This window comes from Pteropus medius, unplaced genomic scaffold (assembly GCF_902729225.1).
Source record: "Pteropus medius unplaced genomic scaffold, Ma_sr-lr_union100, whole genome shotgun sequence".
In the NCBI taxonomy this organism is placed as follows: domain Eukaryota; kingdom Metazoa; phylum Chordata; class Mammalia; order Chiroptera; family Pteropodidae; genus Pteropus; species Pteropus medius.
The window spans coordinates 2,139,414-2,153,741 of record NW_024352004.1 but is presented as its reverse complement, the minus strand read 5'-3'; the positions used below and the strand labels follow the sequence as shown (position 1 = coordinate 2,153,741).

The following is a 14,328-nucleotide window of genomic DNA, read 5'->3' as shown; positions in this document are numbered from 1 at the left end:
TCTGTCGTCTTAGAGTAGACATTAAGAGAATAACTGAAGTTAGACTTCCACTAAAGTCTGAGTAAGTAGGTTTAAAAGAAAGATTTTTCCTTCATTTAATTAAACTAAATGTATTTACATGCCAAGATGTTGATAACTTTTAAAATTGTCTGAATTTATGATTTTTTAAAATTGCATTTCATTTGGTGGGGGTATATGAGCAAAAATGTTGAAACCACTGCTCTAGATAAAAGACTATGGGAAGCCAGTGCTTTCATAATCTGGATTGATTTTATTGATTTTCAAATGATCTCATGATCTGGCCCCAGCCTATATACAGAATGTGGTAAGCATTTTCTCTTAGGTGGCTGCAATATTTTATCTATATGTTATGACTATTTATGGACTTACTCTCCACTGCTTAATTTTAAGCTTCCTGAGGGTAAAGGACCATGTTTTTCTTCCTGTTCTGTCCTTCATATCACCTTACAGATAATCTGTATAAGTTTTTGAAAGGTGGATAACTGAAATAGGCATCTGAGGAATGAGAATTATGTGGGATAATTCTCATTCAGATTTATTTGGTTGTATGAGGAGAAGAAAAGTTTTTATAGCATGGCTGGTATTATAAACTTTTTCTTAAAGGGACAGATGCTCAGTAGTTTGAACTTTGCGGGCCATAGTATCTATGTTTAGTCTATGTTGCAGCTATGCAACTCTGCCATTGTAGCATGAAAGCAGTCTTAGATAACGTATAAACAAATGGGCATGGCTGGGCTCCAATATAACTTTGTAAAAACAGTCATTACTGATACCTTATTGTAGATAATTCTCTCTTCTTTATCTGTTATTTAAATTCTTTCTTGGACGTCTAAATCCTCCATGCCTTGTTATCAAAACTCCCTTTGACTAAAGAAAGAGCATGGTATAATATTCTTGCTTCCACATGACTTCTAGTAAGCATAGAAATATTTAGAAAATTTGGAGCATATGGATGGCAAGCTAGGCAGGGGTTTAGGTCAGGAGTGTGGTGTAGCAGTAAATAAACTTTAGAACATAATGAATGGAAAACACTAAAACATTTTTCTTGGTGCTTCAGATTCCAGTCATTGACTTCAACCTTCTCTTGTCATTTGGATTATAGTTCATATATGTATCATTTGTATAGCATTTTATGTTTTACAAAGCATTTCTCATACTTGTCTCATTTGCTTCTCTCAGTAATCTTGTAAGGTGTTGCTTTAGTTTTACAGATCAAGAAACAGGCTTAGAGAGGTTGTGGTTTATCTCAGGCTAAATGGCTAATGAGTTTAGATGGCTCTAGAATTCAAACCCAGGTCATCTGATGCCTGTCCTTCGTTTTGCTTTATCCCGTGTTCCTTCCCAGCCAGGTTATTAAGTCAGGCTTCTACCCATTTCAAGATGCTGGTGCGGATGGAGCCACCATGAAGACTTAGGAACATTTCTTGGGTTACTCCCTCAGGAAGGAGTACAGTGTTGAATTGTATGGTCTCGTATTTGAATAAAGAAGCCTGAGGCCTGTAGTTATATTCTGATTCTGGTAAGGCGTCTTCCATACTCATCCTATGTGAATAGCGGCTCCTAAAGTATTGACGTTCTTCATGTACCACTTGTGTAGAATAATTAGTAACAGTAAAGACTAGCAGCAGCATAATACTGTGTGTCAGACATATGTGCACCAAACCTGACCTCTGGGCCAGGCCACCCTTTTTTTGCAATTTCTTCTCTAGAAATTTAAAGATGGCAGGCTTTCCAACTTTTCAAGTAGAGTTTTACTAATGTTTCCTAGCCAGTTTGTGTAGTTTGTTAGAAAGGGAACCAACTGCAGCTCATAATCCTTCAATTCTGTCTCCCATCTTGACCATACTTCAGTCACTCTGATTAAGTGTGGCTAGAAATGACAGAATTTGAGGGACTGTAAGCCATTCTGGGAGGTGGAGGCATTAGGGCGTGATAACCCTTTAGTACTCCAGAAGGAGAGGCTCGTTTCCTTATTACCTCACTCAGTCATTCCAGGTTAATCCTTAGCTTGAAGATACAAAGGGTGTATAACCTTGATGAAAAGAATGTTAACTTAGGTTTGAGCTTAATAAGAGCACCACCTGCTGGCCATGAAGATTTGTGTTATTTTGAGAGAGCTTGCCAAGACAACTAGCTGTAATAGGAGACTGCCACTACTTGCCAGCAGGAGGAGGAGTTGAGCATTACAAAACACCCTAGGAAAGTGTGTTTGAGAAAATGGTGGAAAGTATAATAAAGCAAAACAGTCGAGTGAACCATGGAATGTCAAACTCTCGTGGACCTGAACTCAAGGCCTTTTCATTTTATTTGCAGAAATAATAAGATGTTAGTAATCACTTTTATTTTCCTGTCACTGACCTGATGGGGGATCTGCACCCTCTTCTCTGATAATAGTACTATAATGCCATTGCCTGTGAAGGTATGGAACTTCTGAAGCCCACTAGCTGATGGTGTTCTCTTCCATTTCATATCCCTTTCTTTTTTACTTTCAGGTTCTCTTTATATAATCTATTTCGGGTTTAGCTCTATGTGGATCCTAGGTGTTAGTACTCAGAGCATGAACTCTCATAAGCAATTCCTGAGATGATTTTTGTTCACTGACCAGAGGGGTTAACTGAGTTCCTATTAACTCTTAGATGAAAGCAGTTTTAAAACACAGCAAACTTATAACAAGTGTAGCAGCCTAAGCCCCTTAAACAGTTTATTATCCCTAACTACCTATTCAGTGGGTTTATAGGGAAAGTTTCTCTTGCTTCTGCTTAATACCTCAATTCCAGGGATGTCTTCTCATGCTTAATTACTGTAATTGATTGATAGTGGCTATCTAGAGTTAGTTAATTAATTTTTTGAGAAGAGTGAGGTCTTGGGGTCCAACTGAAAAGAATATTGTGATTACTCAGCCTATGTCTGCAACAGACAGGAGAAGAGAGCTAGAGCATATGTGCTAGATGTTCCCAGCCCTGATCTGGTCCTGCTGACTCATCTTACAGATGAAGAATCTAAAGCCCAGCTAAGTGACTTGTTCTTTTCTCCTCTTCCTCCGTGATGGAACTGGAACCCGAATCCAGGCATGTTTACTTCCAGTCCATTGCTATTTCCACTGCCTCCTTTTCTTCCTGGCTTAAGTTTCAGATTTGGGAGAGCAATGACTAGGGAAAATAAAAGGAAAAAATGAAATTACTGTGCTTATGTAGTGCTATTACATAGCCTTCACCAAGTGGCAGTAATTCTTCTGGTGACAAAGGGGAGGTATCCTGGGATACAGAGGAAGTGTTCTCCCCTTTTTTAAGCCTTCTTTATTTATATAGTCCAGCTCAGCCCAGCTTTAAAAATGCCTGTGTACAATGCTTTATTTCTTACACATCCTTTTCCCCACTCTGAATTAGAGCAAAGAATTTTTACCATTAATGCCTCTAAACTCACTTCTCGATTGTTGGTGAATAGGAACACACACACTTTTTTTTTTTTTTTTTTTTTTGACATTTGACTTTGGTGGGGGGATGGGATCAAACCATTTTATTGAGGAGCTTGGAGGAAGGGATTGAAGTGCTAGGAGCCCAGTGAGATTTGATGTTCTTGGCCTGGCTGGGCTCTCTCCAATGTTGAGGTTGCTGAATGCTGACATTTATATTTTAAATTGGGATAGGTGAATTTGTTTTTAAGTATAGAAAAGAATGATTATGAAAAAAATTTTCAGAGTGATTAAACTTTTGTAAACTAAAGAACTCCCTTGAAAAATATTCTGTACTCTCTAGTTCCTTGGGAATAATTTGAGAAATATAGTCCACCTAAGAATTAAACCTCTCCATTCTCTGGGCCAAAAAAAATCTCGTGGTATAGTGGCTAAGAGCATGGGCTTTAGTATTATTCAAACCTGAGTTTGAATGTTGGTTGTTCACTAAACTATGCAATATTGGACAGTTAATTCACCTCTCTGAACCTGTTTTCTGTCTTTAAAAGGAACATAGGATGTTTACATCGTGGCATTGTTAAGAAGATTAAGTGATGCCAGCTGCATAATAATGGGTTCTGTAAATGATCGTTTATTCCTCTCTTCTCTTTCCTTCACTCTTAGCTCAGATTGAGCACATTTTCTACTTTGGGAGCCAAAACTCCTTACATGTTTAGAAAATATATTAAGTAGAAGAAATCTGTAATAGTTCTGGGGGGGGGAAGGAATGCCATCAATGACTAGGGTTTAGTAATTTTTGAAAGATGGAAAATAGAATAAACTGTGGAGAAGTAAAACTAAAAAAAAAAAAGTAGCCCAAAGCACATATAGGAGTGGATACCCGCTATTTTAGGAAGGTTCTTTGCCCACAATGACAAAGGATATAGAGAAATATAGATGGGACCTAGATGGGGCATTCGTCTGGATGATGAATTTGGACTCGTTTTGGGATAACTAGGTTGGATTTTCCCTTCCTGTACTCCTGCCCCACCTGTGCCTTTTCCACCAGGCAGCAGTGTTTTATTCTGTCCTGCAGTTATAGGTATGGTCTCTGGGGCTGGAACTTTGGAGTATGTCCCCAGTGGTTGCTGATCCCCAGTAGGAACTGGGAGCTAAAGAGAAGTAAGTGTGCTGGTCTTCAGATTAAAAAGAACCTTGGAAAGCTTTTTAGGGCCCTGAAAAACCCACACCTGTTATCTATTGTGGTGAGATTTAAAAGAAAATCTAATTTTTCAGATCACCACTAGTGGTTCTAGACAGAATAATAGGGCAAGAAATAGAAATGAAAGGCATACAGATTGAAAAGAAGTAAAACAGTCTCTATTTGTAGATGACACTTGTGTACGTAGAAACTGTTGAGTCCAAAACAAAAAACTGCTAATAATGAATTTAGCAAGATCACAGGATATAAGGTCAATATATGAAAAATTATTGTATTTCTGTGTACTAACAATGAACAATTATAAATTGAAATTTTAAAAGGTACTATCAAACAACATGAAATACTTAAGAGTAAACTTAAACTGCGAATATGACCTGTAGAATGAAAACTGACAAACACTATTGAGAGAACATTAAAGAAAACCTAAAACTATGCAGAGATATACCACATTCATTAATTGAGAGACTCAATATTGGTGGCAGAACACATGGTAGTTCTCCCTGAATTGACCTGTTAGAGTCAGTATAATAACACAACAAGCTGTTTGCATGCTTGCTTGCTTGGTTTTGCAGAAGCTTAAAAGAAGAAAACAGATTGCCTACAAGTGAATTAGAATCAGATTCTGTCGGTATCTGCAACGCTGGATGTTAGAATACAGTGGAGTAAAGCTTTAAAAGTCTGAAAGAAAAATGATTTTAATCTGGAAATACTTCAAAAAATTGCCCAGGGACAGACATTCTTAGGAAAATCAAAAATAAAACTAAGAAAGTGGAAAAATACATGAAACAGTAGCGAACAAGAGTAAAAGTTATAATCAAGGCTAAAAGATTATGATATTGAAACTTTAACAGCTAAAAACCTAGGTAATCTCAAGGTGGAAAGTAGTGTGGGGCTGTGGAGGAAAGGGGGGAAAATGGTATAGTTCTCATTTGGTGGGGATGTAGTATTCAGTGTAGTGCCTGGCACATAGTAGACAGTAAGTATTTACAGAGTGAATATATCCTCATTGACTGTATTGATAGAAGTAGGCTTAAATGTTTTATAGTCTGTGGAAGACTAGAAACAGGATGTTTGTCAGTCTTTCAAACCAATGAAGTTAACAAATTCAGCAGAATACACGAACAAAGAAAACTCCATCAGTCGATAACAAAAGGTATTTTAGTTGTGTTTTATTTTTGAACTTGAAAAATAAGAGGCAGAAGTGACTTGCTTGTAAATAGAAGAATGACCTTTAGTACAGTTTGGACAAGCAAATATTCTATATGATGGCTCCTGCCCTGCCACGTCATCATGCTACTGAGCAAATAAGAGAAGGCTGTGACATAGGCCTTGCCCATTGGATTGCCGAAGGTATTTGGTAAACTCACCTTGTTTCATGAGAGAGGAGCCCAGAGGCCAGGTGTTTGGACTAACCTGCAGTGTTTTGTTTCTTGCAGATGTTCCCACAAGCCTGCACTTCCAGAGCATGCTGAAATCTCAGTGGCAGAACAAACCTTTTGACAAAATCAAACCTCCCAAAAAGTTTTCACTTAAGCACAGAGCACCCATGCCAGGCAGTCTGCCAGATCCAACTCGTAAAGACAGGCACAAGTTGGTCAACTCCTTCCTAACGACAGCCAGTAAGTTTCAGAGTACCAGGGAGTTTTCCAATTATTTTTCTATTCCTTTTACATTCTCAGGTTACCAGTTTGCTATGGTAGTATGTCGGGGTTGGGAATTGACTGATACAGATTTAACTCACAGTCTACTTCTGTTTGTCTTGGATTCTATCATATGGACTTGGAAAAGCTATTCCAGACACCATGCATCTTGGAGTAAGACCTAAAATGCTCAGTGAACAGCCAGCAGTGGAATGGCATTGGGTCCATCAGTGGGCAGGCTGTTTTCTGTAGCCTGGTGTCACATTTCTCTTGTTGATGACACTGTGAGCTCCCTGGCCATTGTGCTATTTGCTAGAAGCTTTAGTCCCAGAGAGAGGACTGTGCTGCTGCCCTGGGTGTCTATCATTGGCCTAGAGAGAATTCAAGAGCTTGGAACTCAAATAAAGAAAGATTGAGAGGAGATATTTCACAGCTCTTTTTCTGTTCCCCTCTTCAGAGCTGTCCCATCACCAAACCCGGCCTGACAGGATACACAGGCAGCACTTAGACGATGTGGGGGCCGTGCCTATGGTGGAACGAGTGACAGCGCCAAAAGCAGAGCGCTTGCTCAACCCACCGCCACCTGTGCATGACCCAAACCACAGCAAAATGAGATTGCGAGACCATTCATCTGAGAGAAGTGAAGGTAGGGCCAGGCCCGGCACCTTTACCTGCATTTGCATCTGCTCAGGACTTTCTGGGGCAGCCTGGGCTTCTCTTAATTGCCACTAGCTTTGTCCTTCACTTTAGGAAGGCAGAGTAGAGGGACCCTAATGCTACTAAATACAGGCTACTTCTTAACTGCTACAGCAACCTCTCTGCCTAGCCCCTACCTCCCATCAACCAGTTTGCTTCACCTTTTTATCCTTTGGGCTTAAAGCATTTTTGCTTTGACTGTGTATTGCCAGCATTCCTAGCTTGTTGTCAAAGTAGAGCTGGTTGACGTAGCCACATATTCCTCTTTTCTGTTGACTTCTGCAGTGTTGAAGCATCACACAGACTTGAGCAGTTCGAGCTACTTGGCAGCCGCCCACCATCCACCGCACAGTCCCTTGGTGCGACAGCTCTCCACCTCATCAGACACTTCTGCACCCACCAGCTCTAGCCCACAGGTTACAGCCAGCACATCTGTAAGTACCTGCATGAAGTTGGCCAGACAGCCCCTCTGCAGTTCCAACTCATTTAAGTGTCTCTGGGAGATAGTATAGAGTGGACTATGAGCCCCATGCAGTTATGGGAACTCAGCTCGTCATGATGTTGTCATTTTTAAGGCAGAATGGTGGTATTTGACTTTGTGTTGTTTTCCTTGAGTTGTTTTTCATAGTAGAGATGGGTCTTTGCTGAGCCATCCATAGAAAGCTTGATGCAGAGACAAACTATTATGTTGGTCTATGACTATTTAAGATCTGTGGGACTGAGTTTCATACAGGACTCAACAATATTGTGGCTCTAACCCTGTTGCTATAAGAAGTAAGCTGAGGGGTGGGATGGGGGCGAGATGCACGTACTTGTGGGTATTGGAGATATTTGATTTCCTTATTATTACTCTGCTGGTGAGTGGGGAGCTAGAGTACTGAGAATAAACACTGTCTGCTAGAGAGCCAGGAAGGGAGGGGAGAAAGCAGGGCCCATGCATTTTAGGTGCACAGAGCAGAATTACAGATCCTGCAGGCCACCCTGGCAGTACTTACATGTAGTACACTTGTAATGGCTTTATAAGGACTATATTCTATCCAGAAAGTTGTTTGTATAACCATTCCAGACAACACATTCCCGTTAATTTTGTTCTAATATTTAATTCCTCACGGTATGCCTCCTCAAATACACATACCTTCAGCTACTTCACGACCACTAAAGTGTCCTTTATATAGTAATTAAAATAATGGAGATAGTATTAATGAAGTGCTACAACTGTGTCAGTGCTAAATGCTTTATACGTGTTATCTCATTTTGTCCTAAAATGTCCTTTGAGGTGTAGGTGGTGGTAAGAGTTCCCTTTTCGTAGGCAGGGAAACTAAGGCTTTCCAAGGCTAAGGGAATCGCATGAGGCAAGGCCACTTGTGAGGGTTATAATAGTGATTCAGCCCAGGCAGTCTGACTGTGAGCCGGCCCTTTTACCATTCCCTACACAGTGTAGGCTGTGGCGGGGTGGGGAGCAGCATTGCACATATGACTTAAGAAGGTTCTTTGCACCCGCTTCAGAGCTGATGACAAGAAAATTCTAAACCCACAAAATAAACTCACTAGGCACTTGTGTTCAGGTAGGAATTCACATTGTTGTCTTTGCTCTTGAAAATCATGCAATCTTTTGCAAATGACCTTTTTGTTTCTCCTCTTATGTAGCTCACACACCTACAAATTTTGTCTAAATAGATGTTTAGTATCTATCACAAAGTCAGTCATCCATCAACAAACTGTCTCAGGTAACCAAAGAATTTCAGAGTCTAGTTCCGATAGAAAATCTGAACTCTGAGATCCAGGATTTGGTGAGACTTCAGCATTTTCTCACTTGCCAACCTCCTGCGTCTGGAGAATGTTAAACGTAGGCCTGGACCATTTGAAATTTTTACTTATTATTTACTGAGAACAAATTTTGTGTATAGCACTATGCCGACCCTTAAAGCTCTTGATGCCAATTTTTTTCAAAGAATCCAGATTAAAAAGAGTGAAAGTTCATGTACTTAATATAAGGTAGAGAAGCTAGAGAAACAAGAGAAATGGTGGCGGGAGGGGGAATGTGTATGGTAGTGCTTCACAGAAGACAGTGGATGCATCAGAATCGCCTCAATGGCTTTTTTAAAAATCCTAGAAAGTCCCGATTTGATACTCAGATTGAGGGATGGGAGGGATCCGAGAACTTTTTTTTTTTTTTTTTTTAACATTCCCTACTCATCTTGCTTTTGATGTGCAGTCAGGTTTGGGAATCACTTTTCATTCCCATCACGTGCCCTCCTCCTCTGATTGCAAACAGGAGAGTAGTTACATTAGACCAAATGAATACCTGATGGAATGGGGGGTCTGGGTGAAGAGTGGGTGCTTGAGCCTATTGAACAATTCCACAACCCACTCCTGCCTCTTTCCTTCAGAAGTACTGACAGCAGGCCCAAGAAAATTGGGAGGAAATCTATACCTGTTTCTGCCAGCAATTTTACATTCATTCTTGATTAAGGTGTAGGGAAAGCTGTCTCTTGCAGCTTAAGGTACACTTCTTGTAGTGGGATGCATAATTTCAGCAGAGATGAGGCAGAGAGGCCTTGGATATGAGGTCACTAATCCTCGGCTGCAGAACTCAGCCAGGCAAGATTTGCAAAAGTCTCTTCAACCATTTTGGTTAACCAGGTACCATAAATTTATGAGTTCAATGACAATCTATTCTCATTTTATAGAGAAGGAAATCGAGGTGGAAAACACATTGCGATAACCTAAAGTTATAGGTAACAGCAAGTTAAATCCTGGCCCAAGAAGCTCTCACTGCCTTTCAGTATTCTCTTGAGAATGACCTGAAATGATGGGATTACTCAATCATATATCACCCTCCGAGAACAGTGTAGAGTGGTTAGTTTTAGGGAACTGCCTTTCTCATCTTCCTTCACTAACCCCTTGCCTCTGTGCCTACCACACTTGGTAGTTTGGGTTTGAAAGCAGCCTTTTAAGTGTTTCCAGTTGTATTGTCGCCATGGCAGCATGTTTGTCATCCCACTGTTTCCCTCTGACCTCTCACAGCTCAGCTGCCAGTCTTTGTCAGTTCAGGGTGCTGCTATCTGGGCACAAGCAGCCAGTGGACTTTTGTCTCCATCTAAGAAACCAAGCTCTTTGGCTCCCTGCTGTATTCCTCCTCCTTTGGTCTCCTAGCTACTGTAGATGCCCACCTTCTCCTCTGATATTGGATCCTCATTCGTATTCCAAGAGTTTGATCTTTTCAGCTTCCCTATTAAAGTAAATCTCCTTTCTCCAGGAGTGTGAGCTACAGAACTTGGTCGTCTTCTCCAGTCATCTCCGTTGATTACAGCTAGAAAGCTCTCAGCTCTTTCCCCACAAGTAGTAACCAGGAAGAGGGGAAATCACAAGGGCTGAGCAAATGGTGGGTACAGATTTAGCTGAAGAGTTCAGATCTACGAGAAGGAGGCACTTTCATGACAACCAAGGTTAGATAATCTCCTGAGCTGGACCTATTTTTTAGGCATCTTTCAGGATAAGCGAAATCATCTTTACAACCCAAAAAGTCACCACTAGGCTTAAGCACTGCTTTTAGGAGCCACTATGAGTATAAGTCATAGACAGGGATGAAAAGTGGGGACAAAGGAGGATTTGGAAGGAGAAGGATAGTAAAAGTGTGTATTTAGGAGTAGGAACCATAACAGTTGACTCAAGGCGCCAGAGTATTCACCCCTGAAAATTTAACAGAAGTCTCTCTTGTGTGTCAGCCCATGAAGGGAGAGGGTGGCCAGTGATGCTTGTGCATGGAAGATACTCCTCAGGACCACCTAGTATTTCTTCTGAGGACTTTGTTGTGGGAGACGATCTCCTAGGTGCAAGCAGTTGCTGCCCAGCCCCCATCCAAGGACCTAGATGCCTGGTTATTGGTGATCCTGTTTTAAGTCTCAGGTGTATGCTTTGATGCTTGTAGAACTGTTCCTCCCTTTTAAACTTACCTTTGTCTTACAGCAACCAATAAGGAGGAGAAGGGGAGAGAGCTCATTTGATATTAACAACATTGTCATCCCGATGTCTGTTGCTGCAACAACCCGTGTAGAGAAGCTGCAATACAAGGAAATCCTTACTCCCAGGTAGAGGCCCTAAATAATCGGCTCCCATCCCCATTCTTCCTGTTATCGCCCTTTTTTCTTTTGTCACTGAACTTTGGATCTTTAAGAGATTGAAAGTCTTACCTGATAGGAGTGAAATTATTTGTGTATGTAGTTCTCTCTTTCCATTATATGAGCACCAACCAGATCACAGGCCATAAACTGGCTATAGACGTGTTTTGTTTGGCACATACAGTGTGTTTTAAAATATTGAATTTGCTGTCAGCATGAAAGCAGGATTTCACATATGATACTTTATTTCCATCTTTTGTTGACAAATAAGAACAAGCAACCCTGTATATGCATTCCCACATGGCGGCAGTCAGCTGGTGCTGAGTAGTGGTGGTCCCCTTTAAACAGGTTCCTTCACTTGAGTTGGTCACATTTTCCCAGGCTGTGTCCCTTATTTCTGGCCCTTGAGGGTTTTCGAATGTGGGGCCTCTTTTGGAGGCTTCCAGTGGTAAGGAGGCCAAGCTTTGAGAAGGGAGAGCCTGCCCAGCAGAAAGCAGTGTCACAGGTGCACACAGTTATTGTTATTTCGTGGATACATTTATCCTGCCCCAGGCTACTTGCCATCTCATGATTATCTCTTGGTTTTCCAGCTGGCGGGAGGTCGATCTTCAGTCTCTGAAGGGGAATCCTGACGAGGACGACGAAGAGGTAATGGCATGGTCGTTTTCTCTTAGAGCACTTATACGCAAGTGGGTATATATGTCCAGATGACACCTGTAGGTGTCAGATGCAAGCTCATTGTATTCCTGTTTGAACCAGGAAGGCCCTAGTATGGGGTGGAGCTGGCTCTAGAGTTAATCTACACATACTTACACTCAGCTTCTGAGAGGAAAGGGGATCAATGAAGCTGCTCTGTTGCAGATCGAGGACCTATCTGATGCAGCCTTCGCCGCCCTGCATGCCAAATGTGAGGAGATGGAGAGGGCTCGGTGGCTGTGGACCACAAGTGTGCCACCCCAACGTCGGGGCAGCAGGTGATGGGACGGGGAGTGTGGGCCCTATCCGTGTCCGTGGACAGTTGCCACTGCTTCTTGCTTGCTCTTTGTATTCATCCACTGGCAGTGGCCAAGAATGCAGAAGTTCCTTGACGCACATTGGACTTAATGAGGGTATAAGCAATCGAATGCTAGGTTCTTGCTGAGTGGGTGCTGTTCAGTTCTCACAAACTCTAGTGATCTCCTGGGCCCCGAGAGCTGGCTCTGTGACATTTGGAGGCCGTTTGGGGGTTGTAATGATTTAACCAGAGGGGCTTTGGAAGCTTCAAACACAAGTTACCCTTCCATTTGGACAGTGGACTGTGGGTTTGTGGCCCTGCTTGAAAGAACTGTCCCACCCTGTCTCCCATTAACTTAGCAGCAGCAGAAGCCCTCAGGGTTCTCAAGTGTAAAAATTTAGGCTCTCATTTTTGCCTTTTTCTTTGACTACAATTTTCAAAGTCGTGACTAATTTGCTTCTCCTGTGAATTCGCTGGGCACTGAGCAGGGATTAGCCCCTGGCATTGTTCAGTCCTGGCTTTCTCTGGGGTGATAGGCATACACAGTTCTTAGATGTCACATTCTATAGCTACCTCTGTACACGGCAGTGGGGAGGAAATGAGAGAATTTGTGGTTCCTAGTAAAGAACTGTTGGTGTCAGTCTACTTTGGCTTCTCTGGTTGGGATGCCTCCTCCCCACCCCCCAAAATAAACATACTCGATATTTCCTATTACTCAGACATTCCGATTTTCACTTCTTGGTGTACAGGTCTTACAGGTCATCAGACGGCCGGACAACCCCCCAACTGGGCAGTGCCAACCCCTCCACTCCCCAGCCCGCCTCTCCTGATGTCAGTAGTAGCCACTCTTTGTCGGAGTTCTCCCATGGTCAGTCCCCTAGGAGCCCCATTAGCCCGGAACTGCACTCAGCTCCCCTCACCCCTGTGGCTCGGGACACTCTGCGACACCTAGCCAGTGAGGACACCCGTTGTTCCACACCAGAGCTAGGGCTGGATGAACAGGTGAGGGATGCTGCCTTTGCATAGGGTCGGTGGGGTGGGGGATGGGGTTGTGAAGGGACAGCACCTGCTGAAGATGGACCTTCACCTTATGACCCCCCTCCACTTTTTGGTGGGGACAAGGGGCTACACTTAAAATTGACCTTCTGAAGGTACCATGGAACTGGCCGTTGTCAAAAGGGTGCCCACTCTGAGGGGTCTTCCCAAATCATCCCAGGAACTTGAGAGAGACTGGTCATGAGCTCCAGTCCACAACATTTTGAGACAGGGCCTTGGGGCAGGAGGCAGGCTGAGACGGGGTCCTCACCAAGGCACCTTGTCTGCCCACAGTCCGTCCAGCCGTGGGAGCGGCGAACCTTCCCCCTGGCCTACAGTCCCCAAGCAGAGTGTGAGGACCAACTGGATGCACAGGAGCGGGCAGCCCGCTGCACTCGGCGCACCTCAGGCAGCAAGACTGGCCGGGAGACAGAAGTGGCACCCACTTCGCCTCCCGTTGTCGCCCTCAAGAGTCGGCATCTGGCAGCAGCAGTCACAGCTCAGCGTCCAACTCACAGATGAGCGGAATATGAGAATCTAAACAGACTCACTAACTTGGCATTAAAGCTTCAGAAATCTCTGCGTTTGATATTCAAACATCATATGCCGGAAATTTTCACAGTTTTTAGTGAATTTAAGGAATTTAGATTCTACTTTGGTATTTTCTTTTTCTCGTTTTGATTTTTGTTTTGGTTTTGGTTTCCATGTTTTGTTGTCACACACCTGAGCACTTCCTTCAGTTGGCAAACAAATTCAGGATAAGACCCTGCTGGCCTGTCCTGGCACGTCCTCTGCACTGTTGAATCACTGGACTTAGCGATGTTTGATGCTCACCGGCTCCCTCGCACCTACGGGCAGGGTGGAATGGCCACGTGGGCAGAGGGAATGGAAAGCTCCCGCTCAGTGTTGCTACCTGAGGTTAAGGTGGGAGAGAGCAGCACTCTCTGGGCTCCTACCCCCTTCCTTCCCGTCCCCTCTTCTTCCATCTGTGGCTTGGCTCAGCTCTGACCCTCCAAGATGGGTCCCCCTTGGTCATCTGTGCTGAAGCACCCCCACTACAATCTGTTGGCCATAACTGCCAGCTATTCTGAGCTCTCAGCTGACAGAATGGCTTCCCCCCCTGTCACCCAGGTCTTGGAGACCTATTTAGGGTTTCCGCTGCATTTGGTCATCTCTGTTTTGACCCTTAACTGCAGTAACCTGGCTGC

At 43.0% G+C, this 14,328-nt stretch overlaps 1 protein-coding gene across 7 annotated transcripts in view; it reads left to right on the top strand.

Annotated features, from left to right (window-relative positions):
• Positions 1-13,973, top strand: part of KANSL1 (KAT8 regulatory NSL complex subunit 1) — a 159,716-nt gene extending 145,743 nt beyond the window's left edge. For 6 of the 7 annotated variants that reach the window (XM_039846823.1, XM_039846824.1, XM_039846828.1 and 3 more), the window contains 8 exons: positions 6,071-6,253; positions 6,732-6,920; positions 7,256-7,404; positions 10,940-11,061; positions 11,682-11,739; positions 11,953-12,065; positions 12,835-13,087; positions 13,415-13,973. In XM_039846823.1, the coding sequence (XP_039702757.1) occupies positions 6,071-6,253; positions 6,732-6,920; positions 7,256-7,404; positions 10,940-11,061; positions 11,682-11,739; positions 11,953-12,065; positions 12,835-13,087; positions 13,415-13,642 (1,295 nt within the window). In that variant the 3' untranslated portion in view covers positions 13,643-13,973. The remainder of the gene's footprint in view (positions 1-6,070; positions 6,254-6,731; positions 6,921-7,255; positions 7,405-10,939; positions 11,062-11,681; positions 11,740-11,952; positions 12,066-12,834; positions 13,088-13,414) is intronic. The other variant, XM_039846829.1, reaches the window with a different exon arrangement.
• Positions 13,974-14,328: the final 355 nt, after the last annotated feature.